The sequence below is a fragment of the Drosophila albomicans genome, chromosome 3 (assembly GCF_009650485.2).
Source record: "Drosophila albomicans strain 15112-1751.03 chromosome 3, ASM965048v2, whole genome shotgun sequence".
In the NCBI taxonomy this organism is placed as follows: domain Eukaryota; kingdom Metazoa; phylum Arthropoda; class Insecta; order Diptera; family Drosophilidae; genus Drosophila; species Drosophila albomicans.
The window spans coordinates 18,158,531-18,181,429 of NC_047629.2; the positions used below are offsets into that span (position 1 = coordinate 18,158,531).

The following is a 22,899-nucleotide window of genomic DNA, read 5'->3' on the forward strand; positions in this document are numbered from 1 at the left end:
AAGTTCTAGTTGCCATTACTTTATGCAATAAGTTGAGTGCGAATAAATAAAAGTATTTGAGAAATTGATGATATTATGAGTAGTAAAGATAATAATAAATAAATAAAATAGTAATTGATTAAAATACAAAATGAATAAAATTTTGTAATTAAACATTAATAAAATAAATAAATATTTAAATACAAAAATAAATAACTTATGTTATAAATTAATCAAATTGTATTTAAATTATGTTAATTGTTTGCCATTTTCTACTCACCATCTGCGGACACTTTGACGCCAAGCACAGGACCCAAGTGTCCAGCTAGAGTGTGCACCTCCTCGCCAGTGAGCAGATCCCAGATGAGTAGATTCGTGTCCTTCGAACCCGAGATGACTTGCGTCTTGTTGGTCACCGAGACTGCCACACAGGTGACAGCATCGCTGTGACCCACAAGCACCTGGCTCAACTTTCCACCAACCGATTGCCAGACCTTGAGCGACATGTCCCTGGAGCCGGTTATGATGTGCATGCTGTCGGCGCTGATCTCAAAGCAGGTGATCTCATCCGAATGCGAAACGGAGAACTTCTCATCCTCCTGGGTGAGTGACCAAATCTTGAGAGTGTTATCGCCATTCGTGGAGACGGCAAAGCGCATGTTATTGGTGGCCGCGAGACTCTTGTAGGGACCCTGAATCGTCTGCAGCACATTGCCCGAGTCGGCCATCCACACCAGCATCATGGACTCCCGGTCCGTGGAGATCACACGCAGTGAGTCCATAAGCACTATCAGCTGCATCACAGGCGCCGCATGACCCTTGAACGTGTTAATGATCTCGCCCAGGGCAAGCGTCCACACCCGAACCAAACGATCATCGCCGCCAGTGACGAGGAACTCCCCGTTGGGTGCGAATTTCAGGCAATTCACCACACACGTGTGACCCTCGAGAGTGCACTGATATTCCGGAGTATTGATGCGCATCAGATGCACATTGCGTCCCGAGGCGATGGCCAACTGCTGCGAGTCCCGGGACAGATCGAAGCAGGTGATGGGCGGCAGCGTCGTCGAGGGCGAGCGTTGAGCCTGAGTGTGTCGCTTGAGGCTTCGCTTGCGTCGCGGATTTCGCGAGTAGGGATTCACGTAGAGTTCCTCGTTGCGGAACGAGTAGAAGGTTATCTTGTTGCCGCCGACGGTGATGAGGAAATCATCATTGTCCATTGCATAGACAGCGGTTACGGGACCCGGATTCGGTGGCATCGAACGCACCAATTTGCCCGAGTGCATATCGTAGATGAGGGCACGAGTGTCCTCGCAGCCAACTACACAGCGCTGACTGTCCTTGCCAATCGAAATGGTGCGTATCTGTTGGACAGAGATTAATTAACTGACGCTCTTCCTCCCTTTGATGATTGTATGCTCCACTTACCCGCGACTTGTGGCCCTTGAGTGTGTGCAGCTCCTTGCCCGTGGCCAGAGTGCGCACATAAAGCGCATTATCCTCGCAGAGGGCCAACAGGAAAACCTGCAAAGTAATTAAGTAATTTATATTAAAAGTCTTTTAAAAATATCAACTTTCATGTAAATTGCATATTCAATTAACAAAAAGTGTTATTGCTGATTCGTAATTTGAATGGAAATGCATTATATTATTTTTAATTGATAAAATAAATAGTATAATTTTATTTATATATTCCTTTTTCTTCATGCATTTTCACACTTATAGAAATAATATTACCAATTCATTGTTTAAAATGAAAATTATAATATTATTATTACTATTATGAATTGTTAAATTAAATGGTATGCAAATTTTTATTTATTGCAATTATATTTACAAATCTAAAATTTTATTTGAAATATTTTAATTCAACTTTGCAACGAATTTTATATTTGATATATTTAATTAAACTTTGCATCTACAATTTTGTTTTGTTAATTTAAAATAGAAGTAAAAATTTAATTTAGAATTCAGCCGGGCCTTAGATATAAGGTAGTGTTTATTTAAATCATGTATGACTATAAAAAAATAAATAATTTTAAATTTAATTTTTACAATTTAATCTTTAGTTGCTGAAGCATTTAAATTTCCCAAGAAGCACGAAATTTACTATTTATTTTATACCTTTTCTGATAGATAAAATATAATTTGAAAAGCTTTTAAATATATAAAAATAAGCTTTACATTTTGTATAAATTCAGTTGTTAATTACAGAACGACGTTATAATGTAAGTTTGAAATAAATTTTTATAATTTTATCTTCAGTTGCTGACTGATCAAAAAGAATGTCTGTTAAATCAAAAAGAACTATGATATATAACAATTGAATTGATGAAAAAATTGTATTATGCTTAATATTTTATTTCAATTTTTTTGGTTCATTTTTTCTATTGAAATTAAAATGTATTTAAAATTCTTTAATATTCTTTATTAGATTAAAATGCAGTTTAAAAATAATTTTAATTTTGTTTGCATTTTCTTTGCTAAGTTAAAACCGAAGAAAAAATATATTTTTTTTGCAATGAATCTTTTTAAAACGTTATCTTCAGCTATTGTTACTTTAACCTTTTGTTTTTTTTAGATCAAAGGGCGTTTAATAATAATTAAATATTATAAGAATGCTGTCCTTTGGTTTGCTTTTGATATTTACCCAACTCATTGTGTGTATTTGCGGTACTTGACCCAAGGTACACACACACAATGCACAACATTAAATGCAATTAATTTGCCATTTTCAACGCTATTTTAACGCATTCCCCGCCATTTGACGGCGACAAAAGGCTAAAAGGTTCTTCCGCCTCCGCCTCCGCCTTCGCCTCCACCAATGGCCATATCCAATCAAATATTAATAAATTGCATTCCGCAATTCTGTAGAGTTCAACATTTGTGCCAGCTACACTGCAACAAAATGGTAAACTAAATGGTCTTGACACTGACTTGGTGGAAAGTTCATTAGAACAGTTTGCAGGATGAACTCAAGTTGAATTATTTTTTAAAAGGATTTTTAAAAGCATTGCGAAGACACACCAAAAACTGCTTGTGGCCGGGGCTTATAAATTTTGAACAGTGTTGAGGCAGGTTGGTTGCAATTTTTCAGTAAGTAAGTTGGGGAAATTGAAAAATGCCAACAACAACGAAGGGGAGCGGGAGGTGGAGATGCGGTATCGTGTGGCAAATGGCAAGGACATTGTCGTTGAAGCCATTTGGCGCATTGCAACATTTCAATTTTCAAGGGAAAATGTCTGGAATACGACAGGATGGAATGCGATGGGGGAGCTCCAAGAGGGGGGCGGAGAGGAGTTGAGTCGAGTGAATTGTATTACTTGTATATAGTTGAGAGGGGTCTTTTGAACATTGGGAATTTAGCGTGCCGCAGGGCTATCAGGATGTGAGCTAAAGTGTAAGAAAGTTGATTTCCGTTTGCCATTTGCCATTGCCATTTGCCACACGGCTGTCCAGGCTGAAAAGAAGAATGTATCAAGGACTTGCCGCCTCTAGTGGCTAGCTAACCGTGTCACACATATGAATATGAGTCTACATATATAATATATCCATTTTTCTCTGTGTGCAGCCATAAAAATTACATTTCAATTTGGGTCTGGAACATTTCGTTTTCTTTTTTTTTTGTCATCGCACAACAAAAATGTTTGACTGTTGGGCATGTCTAAGAAGCCGTTCAGCGTTTGGAGTGGCAAGCGGCTTGTTATCGGCAGCAATTTGGCAACGTGCTTATAGCCAATTTGTTCAATTTTCGGCACTTTTGTTTAATGCGATAAGCCAAATTTGGTTATACTTTGGCTTTAAATGTGGTTTGCCTGCGGCGCTGACAAAGACACAGAGAGAAAGAGAAGGAGGCACAGAGTGAGATGAGTTTTCTAATTGCCAGTGGCATTTCCCTCCCGCTGTCTAGCACTGCGGGGGTGTGTGTTGATGTGTGTAGCCGCTGTGTGTGTGTGTGGGAGTATGTGTAATTCAAGAGGCACAAAGGCATGGGCAGTTGCTTTGAAACGCGAGCAAGCGAGCAGCATGCGACTATCGAATAGCGCGCAGGAATTCGAGTATCCTGTCAGTCATCAGTCGGATATTATCCAAGTACTTGGGGCGGGAGTCTAGCATTTGCCAACTTGAGTTGTTGTTGTATAGCATTCAGTACTCTTGTGGCAGCCTCTCGATGCGATATTAAAGTGACACAAAGACGACATTCCAGCGTCTCAGTGTTGTGTCGATTTATAGCAAATAGCAAATAGTAGATAGAACGGCAACAAGCGAGCGTCTAAAGTGTGAGCAACTGACAGAGCCGAGCCGAGCTGAAGGACCCTCGGTGCCAGGAGGCACTTGACTGGGCTTGGGGTACGCATCAATTGTCACGCCACAGTCACAGCCACAGTCACAGCATCGTCTTGTCCTGCAGCGAGCTCCGCCATAGTTGGCATTGACAAAACGTCTTCGTTTCGCTTATGTTGATATTGTTTTGCGTGCCAAATTGCTGCTAAGTATGCAATACATATTGATAGACACACACACACACACACACACACACACACACACACACACACACGCACACGCACACACACATTGTATATATATATACACGCGAACGTTGCTTGGTTGCTGGTATTCTTTTATCAAGCTGATTGACAACAAAGGATTTGCCTCGTAATGCGGATCTTCTAAGCCAAAATCACTTATTAGAATCAGTCGTCCCCCTCTCAACCGTCCTTCGTATCCTCATCCGCGCACAGCTTAAAGCGTTGTCACATCTCTCTCAGCTTTATCTGTTGTATCTTTAACTACAAAGCGTATTGTATATTGTATCTATCAAATGCAGCTTTAAATTGTGCACACAACACAAACATTGAAAGCTGAGACAGCGCAAAGAGTCCCTTGCCCAGTCATTTTACATGTGCACAGAGACAGAGAGAGACAGCTGCTGATGGTTAGAAAGAGATAGCGAGTGACAGAGGGAGAAAGAGAGACAAAGCTTCGCTATTTTGTTATATGATTTTAAAGCATGTGCTTTAAAAGTTGAGCTGACAAAGCTGCACAGCTTAGCAACTGAACATATTTTGGGAAATATTTCCATTAAATTGAAATGCAAAACGCACAAAGAGCAAAAAGAAAACCTGAGTTTTATTGGATATCATTTTTAAAACAAAATTCGGTGGGGGGGAAAGTGACCAGCTGGAAAGCAATTACGAGTGTACTACACGGCGTATACATTATAATTACTTTTTGTGTTTGATATTGAGTTACTGATTGCATGAATTGCTACAAAGTTCTTAAAGTCACTCGATTAACCGACAAAAGAAACAGTTTAACCTGAACTAAACCGCAATGCCATTTACACATATATATCAAGTAAATCAACTTGTTATATTTGTGTTTCGATGATTTATGGTTTGCTCGACAATCTGCTCGACATCGTGTGAGTGAAAGTGATTTGTCAAATACACAATCAAAAAAAATAAGTTAGAAAGCTACATTCGAGTGTGCTCGACTGTGAGATACCCGCTACCCATTTTGAATAAAAGCAGAACAGTGCGGTATTCATTTTAATGTACCAAAAATAATATACCAAAGGCTTTATGTAGTATATTGGTATATTCAAAATATATCATCAAGTGAAAAATATATCAGATTGTCAGACATAGCCAAAAACTAAGACCCGTAGTAAGTAAACGTTTTTGTCCTAAATTTTCTATCTATAGTTTTTATTATATGTTCCGAAGTTCGCAACTCTAGATTTGCGTTTTTATTAGATTTTTTGGAGGCGTGGCAAACATTTGAAAAAAAAAACTTGATTTGCGTGCAAATATAACAAGTGCTGTCGAAAATAATGATAGCTTTATCTCTTATAGTCTCTGAGATATATGCGTTCATAAGGAAGGACAGACAGACAGACGGATATGGCTATATCGACGCTGATCAAAAATAAGTATTGCATACTTTATGGGGTCGGAGATGCTATCTTCTGCCTGTTACAAACATTTCTTGGAGGCTTTAAGTTATAATACCCTTCTACCTTGTAGGTAGCGGGTATAAAAATAGAATAAGGCATCTACTTACTGAATTCCATGAAATATCGATGCGTAGCACTGGACTCGTCATTTGCATCGTGTTGAGCAGCGTATAGTTCTCCAGATCCCAGACGCATATGTTCTTGTCATGGCTGCCAGAGATGAGCACATCACAAGCGCCAGCGACGAGAATGCCACTAACTGGACCTCGATGAAAGGTAATCCGATGTTGCTACAAAAAGGTGGGGAGAGAGAGATAGATGGATGTGTTCAGTGAATGCAATACGTTTTTATGGTTCGATAAAAGGTACAAAACCTTTAACTTAATGGATCAGGAAATTGATGTGGCGTGGGGGCCCAAGGCTTGGGAGTTTGTTGCGTGCGAGACACACATGTGTTGTTGTTATTGTTGTTGTTGTTGCGGCTGCGGTCTTTTTCGGGGGTGGGGTGGGGAGCGTGGCACATTTTGTATGCATTAAGTTAATTACCGCCTGGCATGCGATGTTGACAATGCGCCAATGGCGCCACACAAAACGGGGGCTATGGGAACGTGGTGGGGGCGTGGCAACAGCCGAAAGTCACACAAAAATGCCAAAACTTTGATAAATTACCCGAACTTTGAAATGCCAAAAGCAGCGCAAGCAGCGAAAGCACTGCCCCAGCATGACTATGTATGACACGGCGTATACGTAATGTTGTAATTAATTTAATAAGCGCCTGTAATACCCGTGTATGCGCGTCTGAGTTTGTTTCTCTTTTGTGACAAGTCACGCCAACGCCAACGCCAAGCGCCAAGCGTAAAACGCGTGTGGAAGCAGCTGCACTTGAAGCCAACTTTCATAATCGGACAATTCTCTGCAGTCAGCGAAATTGGCTTTAAAATATGGCAGCAGCTGAGAGGCGGGGGGCGGAGCCAAACAACTGGCAATAAATCTAATTTATATGTGTGTCAACAGGCGGCAATGACACCCACAAGCACAAGCGTCAAGCGAAAAGCTGAAAACGACGACACCCAAGGACAATTCTGAAGCACTTTATATGCAAACATTGCATTCAAGTTAATCACAGTTTAATGTGCCTGTGTGTGATTGTGACTGTGTGTGTGTGTGCTTGTGTGACTGCGAAATTTCAACTTAATATGATTTATGACATGGACACAGGAAGCCGCTTTCGGCTTGACTGAACCATCATTCTCCTCCAACGTCCCTCAGTTGCCAGACACAAATTCATGTTTAACTAGTTACAGCTGACTGCAAATGAGTGATCGACAAGCAGTTACCCTGTAGAGAGTGAGGCAAAGTTAAGTGCACAGCAGTAGATATTGAAGAATTGCCATTTTAAAAAAGCTGTTGAAGCATTTATATTTTCTAGTCTAAAATTTACTTTTTGACAAAAAAAAAATTAAATTACTTGGATGATAATTTTTCTTTTATCTAAGATTTTCTTTACTACCGGTTTAAATAAAGTTTTTTTTAGCTTAAAATGTATCTTCATTAACTGATAATTTCTCCTTAAAAAAAATCTGTAATTTTTTATATAACTTTTGAAAGATTAATATTTTTACTTTTCTATTTCAGTACTAAATATTTTTTAACTAACAATTGGCCCAACTAATAATTTACTGATGTAACATATATTTGCTAAAGCTAAGCCTGGTTTAGAAAGTCCAATTTAATTAAATAAATAAATTTAAGAGCTTCCTTTTAATTTAAGCTGTTGAAGGATTATTCATTTTTTTATATTACATTTTCGTTGCAAACATTTATTTTAATTTTTCTATAAAACATTTATTTTCTTTACTATTTCTTAATAACAAAGTTTGCTTTTATAAAATTGAGCTAGTTACGGTTTAATATTTCTTTTTTTTTTAATTTCTCTAGCTAAATATTTAACTCCAGAATTAATATTTTGAAGTTTTAAGATTTACTTTTATATTTTGATGTAAAAAATTCATGGCTAAAAGTGTAAGTTCTTTGAAGGATTAATCATTTTTAGCTTAAGAGTCACTTTTCTATTTTTTCATAACAAATTTAGCTAGTTGACAATTTATCTAGACTCACTAAAGATCTCCTTATGTAATATACATGTGTATATTCGATAAATCTGGGTTAGCTAAACAACTTTAATTAAATAAATAAATCGGGTTTCACAATAATCTGCTGTATCACATGTGAAACATTTGATGAAAATCTAATCTCAAAATAATGCAAACTATGTAACCACACTTTAATATGTTGTATAGCATAAATTGTCTTGTTTGCTTTAGAGATATTTCGCAGAGCTCACTGTGGAAATGAGGTAATGTAGGCAAATTTAATAACAATATTATAAATACTAATACATAAATCATTATAAGTGCTCATATTATAAATATGAAATATAGCTCTAAATAGGGTAATATATCAGAGAGTTGTTATTAGCCAAAGCACTCACACACACACACAACCGCACTCTGATTTTGGCCTCGTTTGCAATGGTTTTCGGGTTGTTTGAGGTCTGGAATTATGCAAATTAATGCGGTTTGCTTGATGTGGTACACGAGGCGCAGAGCGCGTTTTCTGCCAAATTTGGCCAGCGAGAGTGAATCACATTTCCATTTGTCTGTTTTGTTGTGTCTGTGTGTGTGTGTTTTGCTTGTGAAATGTGAAATGCATTTTTGGACGCATAAAGTGCATAAATCGAGGAAATGGCAAATGGCGAAATTTGGGGATAATTAGCCATTTGGATTTGTAATTCGATTTCAATTAAGATTCATGTGCTCACCAATTTGCCGCTGGCCAGGTCTGTGATGGCAATTGTTGCATCCTCGCTGCTGCTGATGATGAGCGTGTTATTGACACCAGCTGCCACGGCTGACACTGGTGCAGTGTGTGCTCTATAAAGATAGTCAAGAGAGACAGAAAGAGAGAGCGCGTTTATAATACTATTCACTGGGGAAAGAGGGATTATCGCTGTACTTACTTAATGTGCGCTCGTTGCTCGCGCAGCGACACGTGCCACACCATCACGGAGGCATCTTCGGAGCCAGTCAGCAGCAGTTGCGATTGTTGTGGCGCCACCAGCAGGCACGTGACTGCCGCAGTGTGTCCTGCAAGTAGTGCATGATTAGCTTGCCTAATGGCTTGCCCCTTTCCCCCTCTGCTTACCCTTGTATGTGTGCACCAGCGAGTTGCTCATAATGTGCCACTGCTGCACATCGCCCGAATTCGTGGCCAATATCAGATGCTGCTTCGAGGGAGCCAGACAAACGGCGCGTATCACGCCAGTGCCCGTGACCGTCATGTTGCGTATCTGCGAGGGCAGAGGAGCGGGCAACCAACCCGTCAGGGGAACGAGCAGCGGCACCGCATAGCCATCACACCAGGCGGTGGCCGATCGCACGGTCATGCTTAGCAGCGAGTTGTCGTCGTCGTCGTGCTCGCCAATCGGTCGCAGCCACGAGATGAGCTGCGAACCCAACTGCATTGGGTCACGGGTGAGGACATCGCTGGACTTGCGTATGGTGTAATAGATGAGCTCGATGTCGCGATCCAGTATATAGCAGCGTACGTGCTCGATGAGACAGCGCAGATAGCTGATGGAGACCGTTTGCACCTGAAAGTATGCAGCACAAAATGTATATCACGTATACGCAACGTTGATTAACTTGCTTGGACTTTAACGAGTATTTCATAAAACTTTAGAGCAATGCAATTACATGTTTTAGTTGCAGTTAGTTGTTCTTTTTTTTGCAGAATTTGATATTTTGCACAAAGTTGCGACATTTGCAGCAAACGACTTTGACCTTTAACTAAAGGCGTGCAGTTAATTAAATCAGTATGCACTCGGCTTCCACTCCAACTGCTGCTCTTGCTGTTGCTGTTGCACTTTTATGCATTCATCTAATTGAAAAGCAGGTCAGCTGGCCATAAAACTCGTCCTGCCCTGTTTTGTGTGCCGCACACAATGTGTGCGTCTATCTTTTGCAGCTGCCACATTTTAATGAAAATCATTTTTCGTTTTGCACAAGTTTCAGATAACTTTTGTGTGTACTTTTTTTCAGTCAAATTTAACTGGATTTTGTGCATGAATTGCCAATGATAGGGATAGGATTTTCAATTCATGGCCCTATGCATTTTTCAGCTGTCGAGCAATGATAAATTTGCTGCAACACTCGTAAAATATTAAAACGAACAAAAACACAACTTTTGTCAACTCAATTTGACCATGCAAAAGTGAAAACGAAAAGCGAAAGCTGCTTAAATAATCATCGCATAGTTTGCACAACAAATTTCGCAATTTAGCACAAAAACTCATCACGAGAGCCAACTTTCATAATGAATGTCATCGGTTTAAACAATAAAGCGGCAAATGAGATGCTAGTTTGCTAGTTTGATTATAACAAAAAGAGGATCTCGACCAGTCTCTCGGCCATTGTTTAAGTTGTTATGCAACCATCGCTTCAAATATGCGTAATCGGATTCAAATTGGAATTGCCAGTTTAGTTTGCGTATTATTCAATTTGAAAATTCAAATTTCTGAGTAAATTGAATTAGCAGTTTACTCAGCTCAGTTATCGAATATGAAATTTATGATTTAAAGTGCCAATTGAATTGTGTGGCGGTAAAAAGAATATACAAAGTTTAAGCTTAATTGCGTATATTGAAATAAATTGTTGAATGGCATAAAAAAGATTAACTTCATAAATTTGGATATTAAGCTATAATGGAGAGTATTGTTTGTCAGCTGCTGTTTGCCTTCTTTGTTTCTATACTATAAAATTCAATAAAAATAGAAATTTAAATCTTTGTTTATCATAATCTTTGAAATAAATAGTTGCTTTATATAAAAGAGTTCAGTTTTTCAACTGATGGTTTCATTCTCTACTTTGTATATCATTTTTTTAAATAAGTACAATTTATTCATTGCTCAGTTGACTCTAGCTTTACTGTTCCAATAAATTGTTGAATTAAGCTAAACTAATAAATGAATATTAAGCTATCATATGAGTATTGTTTGTCAGCTACTGATTCCGTTTTTTATATCAATTTGCCATTTTTATAAATTCATATTCATTGAAAAAAAATATGTTACTTTATTTATATATTTTAAAGTGTTAAATAGTATAGAAGAGTGTAAAGTTAATCAATGAATATTGAACCATAATAGAGAGTTGTCAGCTGATTCTGTAATATGTATTACTATAGAAAATATATACATATAGTATAGTAAAAATTCGGTAATTTTTTAATTCTTTGCTTATTAAGATTTTAAATCTGTGAAGTACACAAGAATGCAAAATCTATGCTATTAAGCTTTGTTTAGCAGCTGATGTTTCTCTTCTTAATTTCGTATATTTTTTAGTGGTAATAGTGAAAAATGCAAAATTGGTATAAACTTAACTCTTTACTTATCAAATGCTCTATTAACAGTGTTAAACTAATAATAAATAAATGAATCTTAACAAAGGAGAGAATTGCTTGTCTATATATGAAATATATTCAATTTAGTTAATTAACTTTCATAGCTCTGGCCTAACTATTTCTAGATCTGTTTCCCTTCCTTGAATCGTATTTATTTTTTATTTCAAATATATATTCAACTCATTGCTTGAATAATAGTAATAATCATAACATAAAAGATAGAAATTTGTTTGTCAACTGCCTTAATTCGTATTTATTTAGAGGAATATCTATCATGAAATGCATAAGAAATAGTTAATTAACTCTTTGCTTATCTCTCTTAATTTATAATGTAGAGATTTGCTTGTCAGCTATGGTTTCCGTATGTTATTTTTTATTTTTTAAATAGTACATTTATTTAACTCTTTGCTTATCTAGTATCCAGTAAACATACATACTATAGAAAATAGTGTTACTAAAATACATTAAATAAATTTCAAAAGGTAATATGTAAAGATTTGTTCATCAACTGCTGCTTTCCTTCCTTGGCTTGCCCTATTTCGTATTTATTTTGAGGAGTGTCTTTCGTCTATAGCAAAATGCATGCCAAATAGATAATTAAATCTTTGCTTATCATTCTTTATATTAAAATAGAGAGAATTGCCTGTCAGCTACTGTATTTTGCTTGTTATTTTGTAGAATCTTTAATATGAAATATATTCAAAATATTTAATTGACTTTCTTAACTCTCTAGCCTAACTCTTGCTAAATTTGGTACTCTTCTTTATTCTCATAAATACATATATTATATTTGAAATATATACATTTATTTAACTCTTTGCTTATCTAGTAAACAATAATGGTATAGTAATAAATGAATTTCAAAATATAATATATAGAGATTTGTTAATTAACTGCTGTTTTCCTTCCTTGGCTTGCCCTCTTTCGTATTCATTTTGAGGAATGCCTTTCGTATATGGTAAAATGCCAAATAGTTAATTAACTCTATGCTTATCAAGTGCTGTGACACAATAATTAAAAGCAACCAAGTAGTGAGAGTAGCTGCGGGTGTTTGCCATTTGGCTGTAGATAGAGACAAGACAAGTTTATCGCAGTTGAGTGAGAAATTTTGTTAGCTGCCTTGTTGTTGTTTTTGTTGTTGCTGTTTTGCAAACTGGCGCTGGGAATGACACAAATCTAAGGCTAGATTGCCAGTCAATTTGGAATAGTTGCTAAACTAATTTCCGGCAAGAGAACACTAATTGCGAATACTCGTTAAAATTGATGCTGCAGGGATCAACGATATGCGAAGTTGTCGACTTACCGCCGCGAGCAGGAAATCAAAATTGCAGACTGCGATTTGCTTGAAGCGAGTCGTGTCATCGGAGCGCATAAGATGATGCCAGCTCTCCTCGACGTGTCGCATGCTATACGAGACATCGGCAGCAATGGGATTGTAAAATGTTGAGGTGTCGTCGTTGTGGTGCGTCGACGATGATTTACGGCCCGCCGACACGTTGTCCTTCTCCCGTTCCTTGTCTTTATCCCTGTGTGGCTCACGTTCCTTGAGGCTGATGACGGACTTTGTTTCGCTCTTGCTCGAATCATTCTCGAGCGTGCTTTCGTCCTCGTCCTGGGGAAAGAACAAATTGGCCAGCTCCATGTGCAGATTGCGTTTGCGGTCCGCATCCATGTAGCGACGCTTGGCAACATCCAAGCAGTAATTGTGTCGCCATTGGATCAACACTTTGCCCGACATAATCTTGTCATGCAACAGCAGACGCTTATCTGTCCGCAAATATGTTAAGTAAGAAAAGCTTGAGAAGAGAAAGAAAAAAGATAACTTACCCATTTGACTGTGTATCTTCTTGAAGCTGGCGAAGCTAAAGTGTCCGTTGTGCGTGTCAATCATGGACTCGGGATCATCGGTTGGCATCAGCAACTCCAGCAGCTCCGTTTCTGTCAGCCCGTACTCCGAGCAGGTGATGTAGGCAGCCAAGCTGGCCACAGCCTGGCGACCATAGTGCTGCTCCAGCTCATCGAACTGCTGATCCACATAGTCCACGAAATTTACATCAGCAGCGCATTGCGACGGTTTTTCCAGTTGTGTGAGATTCGTGTCCGCATTCAAAACAAACTGATACTCGGCGGACTTGAAGCGATCGCGTTGCATCGGCGTAAACTTCAGCTGCTCCACGGGCGTTGTGGAGCTGCAAATGATTTGCACATTCCAGGGCAACGACGTCGGCAGCCAAGAGAGTGCGGCGACAATGTCACAGTCCAGCGGATTCAGCAGATGCAGGTCATCGATGAACAGGAACAACACATCGTTGTTCATGTCCTCGATGCGACGCAAGAGATTCTGAAACCAATTGCTGATGTACAGCGGATCAAAGGACGCATCCTTGGGCAAATATCCCTCGGGTATGTTGAATATAATCGAGATCTGCTGGCAAATCACACGCAACAGCTCGAGATTATAGGCGGAGCGCGGGGTGGCCTTGGCAAAGCGAATCACGCGATGCACACGCGTCGAGGTGAACCAACCGCTCACCTGGCCATAGAGCGTGCTAATGAGTGCGCTCTTGCCGCTGCCATGTGTGCCGCAGATGAAGTACGGAGCATGGCGACTGCCGTTCCTGAAATTGGCCATGAGATTCTGACGCAGTTGATCTGGGACACGCGACTCCAGCAGCACCACGCTCTCGGTGTGTTCGCGCAGCATGCGCAGATGTGTGGCATGCTCATGAAAGATTTCCTTCAAAAGAACGATAGTGAATGAATGAATGCGGTTCGAAATGGAGAGAGAAGCAGATCCCCACAAAACACATTTGCCTTGGCCATACATCAAGGGGAAGTCACAGGACTGCTCCCAGCTTGTGCAGCTGGCAGTTGGCAGTTGGCAGCTGGCAGCTTGTCATCAGCACTTGTTAAGCACAAAGCCGTTTACATGCTGCCAGAGCTCGTTTCCTGACCGGAGCATATATATTGCCAAAGTATCATCCGCTGCTGTCCTGTCCTGTCTGTCTGTCTCAAAGTGTGTGTGTGTAAGTGACTTTCAATGTGTGCGTCGTAACTTTGTTTACCTGCGTTTGCTGACAGTGCCACCTGCTGAGCTCTGTGCCTCGCTCAGCACTGTGTTTTTTGGTGTCACTGTCACTAAACCAACCTCCACTCCTCTCCACTCCATTCCAGCTTGTCCTGACTAACTGTGGCACTGCCATGTTTGCCACTAACAAGCAGTAGTATGTAGTGCTCATCCTCCTCTTTCATTTTGCACATGCTCTCAAGTGCCCTTCATCTTCATCTTTGGCCCATGTCTGAGTTGTCCAGACTCAACTCATGCATCCACCGAGCAGCGAGCAGGCGAAACTTTTGCAGTTTAAAGTGCTCGAAACGAGTTCCTCTAGAGACGCGCCCCAAAAAGTATGCTACACATTTTATTCCCTTGTTCTTTGATGAAAATTGCATTTTTCTTTTTTTTTTTACGTAATAACACTTAATTTCTTGCAGTGTAAGCACGCTCGCTTTAGCGTTATGAAGTACTGCTCTGTGGAGTACGTAAGCTGCTTTGGCTTTTGTAAATCTGATTGCTGGAATGCATTCGCTCTGGCTGAGCCACTAAATCAATATTGCCACTGAGAAGCTGTGTGTGTGGTCAACAAGTTTCGCTGCTGCTACGAATGTGAAGCACTCTTGACACCTACAAGACAGCCTCACTACAGACTACTGAACCATATAGCTGAACTATGCTGGTAGTCGCCTAATTAGCTTGACATTTACTTTTGCCTTTGCCTTTCAATTTGATTATAGAAAAACGTTGCGTATACGCCGTGTTATGCGCGCATAGAGTGGCTTCTAGTGCAGCCATCTTCTGCGGTCGCACACTTTGCATATTTCTTGGCAAATACCACACAACATTTTGTCAAAGTGCTGAGCTGGCTGCACGAAGGACGACGACGATGACGAGAAGGTGCGCTGACTTTAAAGGCATTAAAATGTGGCTGGATGTAGACAGAGAGAGAGAGAGAGAGAGGGGAATGTCGACCCTCGGCTTGCAGTTTATGTTGCACACAGAGTGTCGTTAAGTGCAAACAGGCGCAGTTCGCTTGGGCGCATGGGGGCGTGGCGCTCGCATTGTACACAAGTGTAAGTGTGTTAATATGTCAGCAGCGATATTGTGTACGCCGTCGCTTGTGTTGCTGTTGCTGCCAACGTCCTCTAATGGCCCAGGCTGGCAGCCTGGCAGCGGCGTGTCCTTCGGATTTTAGCCAAGTTGAAATGTTAAATGCTTTTAACAAAAGCCAACGAGAGTGGCAGCATTGCGAGTCCGTGGCCAGCAGAGTGGCAAGACCGGAAGACCGACCCTCGACCAAGTCGCCACCGTCTCCTGCCTCCTACCTCCTGCCCATCATCATCAAGTGGCCTGCATCGACAATTTGGCCAAACTGCTTACAGCTTGCGGCATTGAAAGCCAGGCCGAAAAAATTCGCCTTGTTTACGCCAGCAAATGAAGACGCCTTGTTATATTGGTTTTGCTTCTCGTTTTCGTTTTCGCTTTTGGTTTCCGTTTCTGTTATTCTTTGTTTTATTTTATTTTCATTTCGTTTTTGTTTTTTGGTTTTTTGGCCAGGTGGCAATCCAATTTCGCAGGTGTTTTGGCAAATATTGAACGGAGAAATTTTTTTTTTTGAAAGCATCCCAAAATAAATTCAATATAGCCCGCAATAATATAAATAAAGCAATGGACCCCAACATAAAAGTAATATAATATATGCAGCCCTCTAACCAAATTGATGTAAAGTTATCTAGCAGCAAGTTTGTGTTATTTCTTATTTTCAAAGCTACCCTAATATACATTTTTAGTGAAATTGATGCCAAAGTGGCATTGAATGTTGTCTAAAAAATATTTTTTTAAAAGTACGAAAATAGAAATCTGAGAAGTGGACGCCAAAGTGGACGCCGAAAGTTGCATAAAATATATTTGATAAAACATACAGAAATATAAAACTAAACAAGGCTGAATTGTTCTATATTCTAACATGAACAGAATCGGACTTTCAGTTAAATATTTAGCATACTTTTTAGAACTTTTAACTAGATATAACTTTCTGTCGACAGGAAAAGTATGGGGATATAACATATAAGATAGAGCCATTTTTTTTCGCAGGCAGCTCAAGCTTGCTTAACCTCAAATCATTGTTTTTGGTATATTTTTTACTCTATGGTATATTTTTAATGTAATAGTGAATATATATACAGCTTTTGATACATGGCATTTTAGCATTTTTGGTATATGAATTCGGTATATTTCCCATGTAATAGTATAATGATATATAGTATATAGAATTTGGTATATTTCAGTATATTCGGTATATCAATTGGGTATATTTAAGAAAAAATAGCATTTAATTTATGGAATTTCAATATTTTTGGTATATGAATTCGGTATATTTCCCATGTAATAGTATAATGATAAATAGTACATAGAATTTGGCATATTTCACTATTTTCGGTATATCAATTGGGTATATTTAAGGAAAAATAGCGCACTGTTTTGCTTTCATTAAAAATGGGTATCTTACTGTTAATCGCTGTTATTATCTTAGTGTTTTTTACATTATTTTTTTGGTATTTACATTTATTTGCGCAGTTAAACTTTGCTACTAAATCAAAGTAGTCCATGCTAAGAGCTCTTTTAGCCACCATGCCAAGTGTTCTAGGCAAGTTTTTGCGCATAATTTACTTGTCGAACACAAACTGTGGTGCGCACATTTAATTAACCTGCCCAAAGCGTTGCGAGGGCGTAAACAATAAGTCCTGAATACTGAATACTTCGAATCTCCTTCACAACGCTCCAACGACAAAAGTTTAGTAACATGGCAAAAAAAAGAAATGGTAAGTGAGGTAGACATGTTATTTCAGCATTTTTTGGCTTTGCCTTTCGGCTTTTTACGCTTGTAATTCACGAAATTAATTTATGACTGTATTTTTCGTATTTTACAGAAATACGTACTTGGCTTAAAGCGAATAACAATAATAACAGTCATAAGAAAGCCATAAGCCTAAGTCGGAAGTCAAGGAAGTTGCGAAAGAAAAGTGAGAAAACAAATGCGACGTCAGACTAAATAATAAATTGAATTTAATGCGCAGTGAAAAGCACTTTGTAAGTTGTCTGCTGTATTAATTGCCCTGCCCCGTGCCTCGTTTTTCCCATTTCCCTCCGCCATTTTGCTTTACACTTTCCTGAACTGAACTGAACTCACCTGTACAGTCTTTTTCCTCCCCTTGATTACGTCGGGATCATTTGTAATGTGCGCCTCGATTAGCAGGCGCAGCTTGTCGGTGACTTTGTTCTTGAATTTACTTAAATACGCCTCGTGGTCCTCGTTGTCCGGATCGATGGCCTCGCTGCTGGCGCTGCCCGGCACACTGCAATTACAATTACAATTACAATAACAATTACAACAATTATGTGACGCCAATTAAATTAATGAGTCTCTCGAGTGACCGACTACACTCTCTCTACGTATATAGTACATTATTTGTTGTTACACTTACACCAGCGTCGTGTGGTTATCCGTTGATAGGTTCATGGTCAGCTCATCTTTGATTTTACGCAGCCGTTCACTGGCCTCGACATCGCGTCCGCTGCTCTGGGCAGCACGCTCTCGAAACACGGCCAATATCTTTTCGCTGGAGTGAGCTATTGAATGAGAGAAAATACATTAATACTTGCTTGCAATTATCCTTTTATTCTTTACGCACACATCGCACGCTGCACTTCCTGTTCGATTTGTGTGCGTCGCAGCTGTTGCACGCGTCGCAAGAAATCGCCACTCGAGTTGGCCAACAGACGTTGCAAGCCTTTGTCCAACAACGACGTTAAGTTGCATGACTCTGTCAGCCAAGCATCTGCGGGCAGGGAGCTGCAAAGAGAGAAGAGACTTCAGCTTGACCCTCCTTTCATCTTTTGTGTATCAAATTTGCATCGATTTGCCTCGCTTGACATTTTTAATTGGCTGTTGACAATAAGCATAATCAACTCAATTGTTGACGGTACACAGAGAACAATAATTTACGTAATAAACAGGAATGGGAAACTTGAATTTGATAACTTTTCAATCTTAAAACAACATTCTTATCACAAGTATCTCAAATTGAAACAAATCTTGAAACAATATTTTGATCTTCAAAAATCGTTTTGAGAGATTTATCAATTCTGTTTCTGTTTTTAAATATTTTTAAGCTTTCAGAATTTTAAATTCTGTTCTTGTTTCTTATATTTATAATGAATTATAGATGTTGACAGAGTAAATGCTGTAATTCTGTTTCTCTAAAATCTGACCTTAATTTTGGTATTGTCGCTGTTAGTTTAGTATGTAGAAAAGCCTCAAAGGTAAACGATAAGCATTGAAATTGTGACATAGATTAAATGAATATATAATAAACTTAAAAAGTGTATAAACACAGCATAATAAATATATAAAAAATAATAAAATTAAAATAAAATATCTAAATTTAAGAACATTTGATATTGAGCTTAGTCTTTTCATTCTGGGATCTATTTGAACATTTTTGCATTCTGGAAATCAAAATATATTCTTGGCTAATTTTGAATTATTATAGAACTTTGATCTTAACTTAAAAGTTTGTCTTGTGGGTTCTTTGACTCTTGAATTATCTTTAATGTTAACAAATTTATTCTTGAATTACATTCTTAAATTCAGAATTGAAGAATTATAATCTTTGTCTTCTGGTTTTGTGATACAAGAGTATTCTTTGATGATAACACATAGATTCTTGATTATATTCTTGAATTTTTAAAGTGTCGTCAGGTTTTATGACACAATAAATTTATTCTTGATTATATTCTTGCATTAAGAAATGCCCAATCCAAAATTATTGTATATTTTTCTATTTTTGTCTTCTGGTTTCGTGATACAATAAATTTATTCTCGATTATATTCTCGCATTTTAAAAATGACCAGAATTATTCTATAATTTTTTAGTTTCACGATTCGAGAAGTTTCTTTGTTCTTACCACATTTATTGTTGAATGTATAGTAATCGATTTAAAAAATATCCAATTTAAAGGTTTGTCTTCTGGATTAATGATAAAGACATTTTGCTCGGATCTTAATACATTTATTCTTGATTATATTCTTGAATTCAGAATTGAGGAATTCTAATCTTTGTAACATATTCTGGTTTTGTGATATAAGAGTATTCTTTGATGATAAGACATTTATTCTTGGTCACATTCTTGAACTATGAAAGTGTCTTGAGGTTTTTTGATACAATAAATTTATTCTTGATTATATTCTTGCATTTTAAAAATGTCCAATCCAGAATTATTGTATAATGTTTTACCTGTGTCTTCTGGTTTCACGATTCAAGAAGTTTCTTTGTTCTTACCACATTTATTGTTGAATGTGATCAATTTAAAAAATATCCAATTTTAAGGTTTGTCTTCTGGTTTAATGATACAGGGATTTTAATACATTTATTAAATTTTAATACATTTATTCTTGATTATATTCTTGAATTTAAGAAACGCCCAATCTAGAATTATTGTATATTTTTCTATCTTTATCTCATGTTTTCATGATTGAAGATGTTTTTTTTAATTTCAACACAACTTTTTGTTCTGTGTAGCTGCATCTGGCATTGTTGTGCAAATATTTGCTGTGCTGTGCACTGTTGCAATTGAGTTGAGCACAAAACAAAGAGGCAGAAGGATAATTGTGATTGTCAACTGCTAACTCACCGATAGTCCTGTTTGAGCACACGCTGTGACTCTGGCTCCTCCACTGGCGCCGTATACCAGCGTCCAAGCAGCGCCTTGTCATCGGCTGCCATCGACTGCTGGTCGGCGAGCAGAGCAGCATAGATGTCCCCATCGATGTGGGTGGGGAGGGGTGGACGTCCAATGCCATCGCCAATTAGTGCCATAAAGAAAACGCTCTTCGAGTGCGCGTGGCATGTGTCAATCTCGTGCAGCAAGTCCTGCAGCATATAAGGATCACGTTCCAGCAACGTCACATCCAGCGGCCCGGTGCCAAAGTGCATGTCCACAATTTCGAGCTGTGTCAAAAGGAGGAATAATGATGCTGAGTAAGAAATTTAAGAAGTCCCCTTCACTTACCTCAATCTGTCGATCATCGTAGAGCGTCTGAAGTTCGGGACCAACGAGTTCGAGAAGCATGCGACGCTCCTGATTGAATTCCTGCTTGAGACTGGCCACATAGATCTTGATCAGCAGCGGCTTGGGCAGCCGTGTTTGGGCGCTGGTCACGCCTCGCAGTGCATTCAGCACACTCTCATCGATGGGCGCGGCCATTGTGGGAGGCGGGCGGTTCAACAACTAATTGGAAATTGGGCCAAACACACACACACACACTCCAAAATGTGTTGCTCAGCTTGCTGTTGTTGAGGTTGCGCTTGTTGACCTTATTGATTGTTTATGTTAGCAGTCTGTCCGTGTGTGTGTGTTTGCGTGTGTGTGTGAAAATTGTTGACTTGTTTACTTAACTTGGCCAAAATCAAATGGCAGCGTCGGAGACAACAGCAACAACAACACAAGCTCAATGGTTTGGCACATGTTCAATATGAAATGCGTTTGTATCTGCTCAACTGCACGGTTTCTATCTGCGTATCTATCCGTAACCGCATCCGTAACTGTAGCGCTATATCTTTCGCTATATAAATATATGTTGTATGTATGTAGTTATGTAGTGCTGACGTGCTTGCCTCTCAATCCCTGGGCGTGTGGCACGCGTGGCAGGAACAGGAAGCGGATTGAGGACTGAGCAACGATTGGCAGCACCAGCAGCAGCTCGTTGCCGTTGCCAGTTGCCCGTCGTGCATCTCGATCTCGTGCCAAAGTTTACCCTTTTCCTTTTTTTCCCTTTTTTTTTGGTAGGTTTCAGTGGATTTTATTTATTTTGCCGCCTGTCGTTGCTGCAAATACAAATTGAAAAGCACAAATGTATTTATGGTATGTCAAATTTATGTAAAAAGTTTTTGCTGGTAACACACACAAGCGCACACACACATACACGCGCACGCACACATGCGAAACGAGATGTTGAAAAGTTTTCGTTATTTTTTTTTTGTTGGTGGAAATTGCTGTTTTATGATCATCGCTAGCAGAAAGCACGGAGCATGAGAACGTGAACGAGAGCGAGCAAAGTGTTAACAGTTGACTGCATTTTTGAATTTGAAATATTTCTCGCATTTCTGTTGACAACATAAGGAACAAGTTGATACTGCAAAACAAAGTTCGCAGCTTGCGCAGTGTTTGCACAAATCATTTGACAATAATTTGTATCACAAATTTCAAGCAGATTAGATTCGATAATGCTCACAGCTCACATTTCGAACTAGGTCAGCTGAAAAATAATTTAATAGCAAAGTTGAACAGCGTAAACGAACCGCAATTCATGGCTTCCCTTGCAGTTGGCAAAATGTTTTAGCTTCTGACACAAATATCTGGGATCAAAACAATCTAATCTAATAATTACATTTGTTTTGCCAATGTTTATAAAGCAGAAAACATTGTCTGCGACAAATCCACTTACATAATTATAATAATATAAGAAACAAATTTATTGCTTCGACTTCTTATTTCAAGTAAACTTTTTATATTTTATTGAAATTGTATTTTCAAATTTTTAATGTTTTTTATGAAAATATTAATTAAATAATAAATAATCATTCATCAATAGAATCTAATCTAATGATTACATTTGGTAAAATTGTCTGCGCCAAATTCATTTATTATTTATAATTTTTTATTTATTTCAAATTATTGAAAAGAAAGAAGAAGTTAACTTATATATGTATTTTTGTTTTCTACTTTTTATACCAAATAATATTTTCAGCATTCTAATCTTTTTTGTTAACATATTTGTTTATTTTATCTTTAACTTAGATAATCTAATAATATCATTTATTTTACAGAAAAAATAAATGTTTCTAAAGTGTAACGCAGTGTTTGAAGTAAATCATTTTGGTTATTATAATTATGCATTTATTTTCAAATGATTCCGTTCAAATTTAGAAGCAAGCTACTTTCCATATTCTTTTTGTGTAAAAAAGATTTTTAGATGGTGTATTTAGTTTGATATTATTTTTAAATTACATGTTTAAAGTATCTTGCTTTATTCCTTTCATTATTTTTAATTTTTCTATTAAAAAAACGATAATAAAATAATTACATTTGTTATGCGAAAATTGTCAATGTTTTAAAGAGTAAAATTTTGCTTGCGGCAAATCCATTTAATAATCAAATTATTTATATACTTTTAATTAACCTGTAATTAAATTTAAGAAGCCAACTTATTTTGTATCTCGACTCGTTTTTAAATATTTTATTTACTTTGAAATTATTTAAAATTATATTATCGAAATTTCACGATAACGTTTATTATTCTTTTTTCTCAGCGTTTCGATTTAAGTTTTATTTTCTTTGCATTTGCAAACAAACATTTTTCTATCCATATTTATTTTATAGATAT

At 38.0% G+C, this 22,899-nt stretch overlaps 1 protein-coding gene across 7 annotated transcripts in view; it reads right to left on the bottom strand.

The window, feature by feature from the left end:
• Positions 1-22,899, bottom strand: part of LOC117567959 (protein qui-1) — a 48,788-nt gene that overhangs the window by 6,070 nt on the left and 19,819 nt on the right. For all 7 annotated transcript variants that reach the window (XR_004572099.2, XR_007954793.1, XR_004572098.2 and 4 more), the window contains exons 3-15: positions 20,526-21,340; positions 20,148-20,464; positions 18,146-18,306; positions 17,939-18,083; positions 17,644-17,809; positions 13,226-14,135; positions 12,702-13,165; positions 9,143-9,590; positions 8,958-9,084; positions 8,760-8,871; positions 6,046-6,228; positions 1,408-1,503; positions 260-1,343 (exon numbers count right to left, since the gene is read on the bottom strand). Coding sequence is in view for 3 of the 7 variants with exons in the window: in XM_034248263.2 (XP_034104154.1) it covers positions 260-1,343; positions 1,408-1,503; positions 6,046-6,228; positions 8,760-8,871; positions 8,958-9,084; positions 9,143-9,590; positions 12,702-13,165; positions 13,226-14,135; positions 17,644-17,809; positions 17,939-18,083; positions 18,146-18,306; positions 20,148-20,464; positions 20,526-20,720 (4,408 nt within the window). In the remaining 4 variants the exon portion in view is untranslated. The remainder of the gene's footprint in view (positions 1-259; positions 1,344-1,407; positions 1,504-6,045; positions 6,229-8,759; positions 8,872-8,957; positions 9,085-9,142; positions 9,591-12,701; positions 13,166-13,225; positions 14,136-17,643; positions 17,810-17,938; positions 18,084-18,145; positions 18,307-20,147; positions 20,465-20,525; positions 21,341-22,899) is intronic.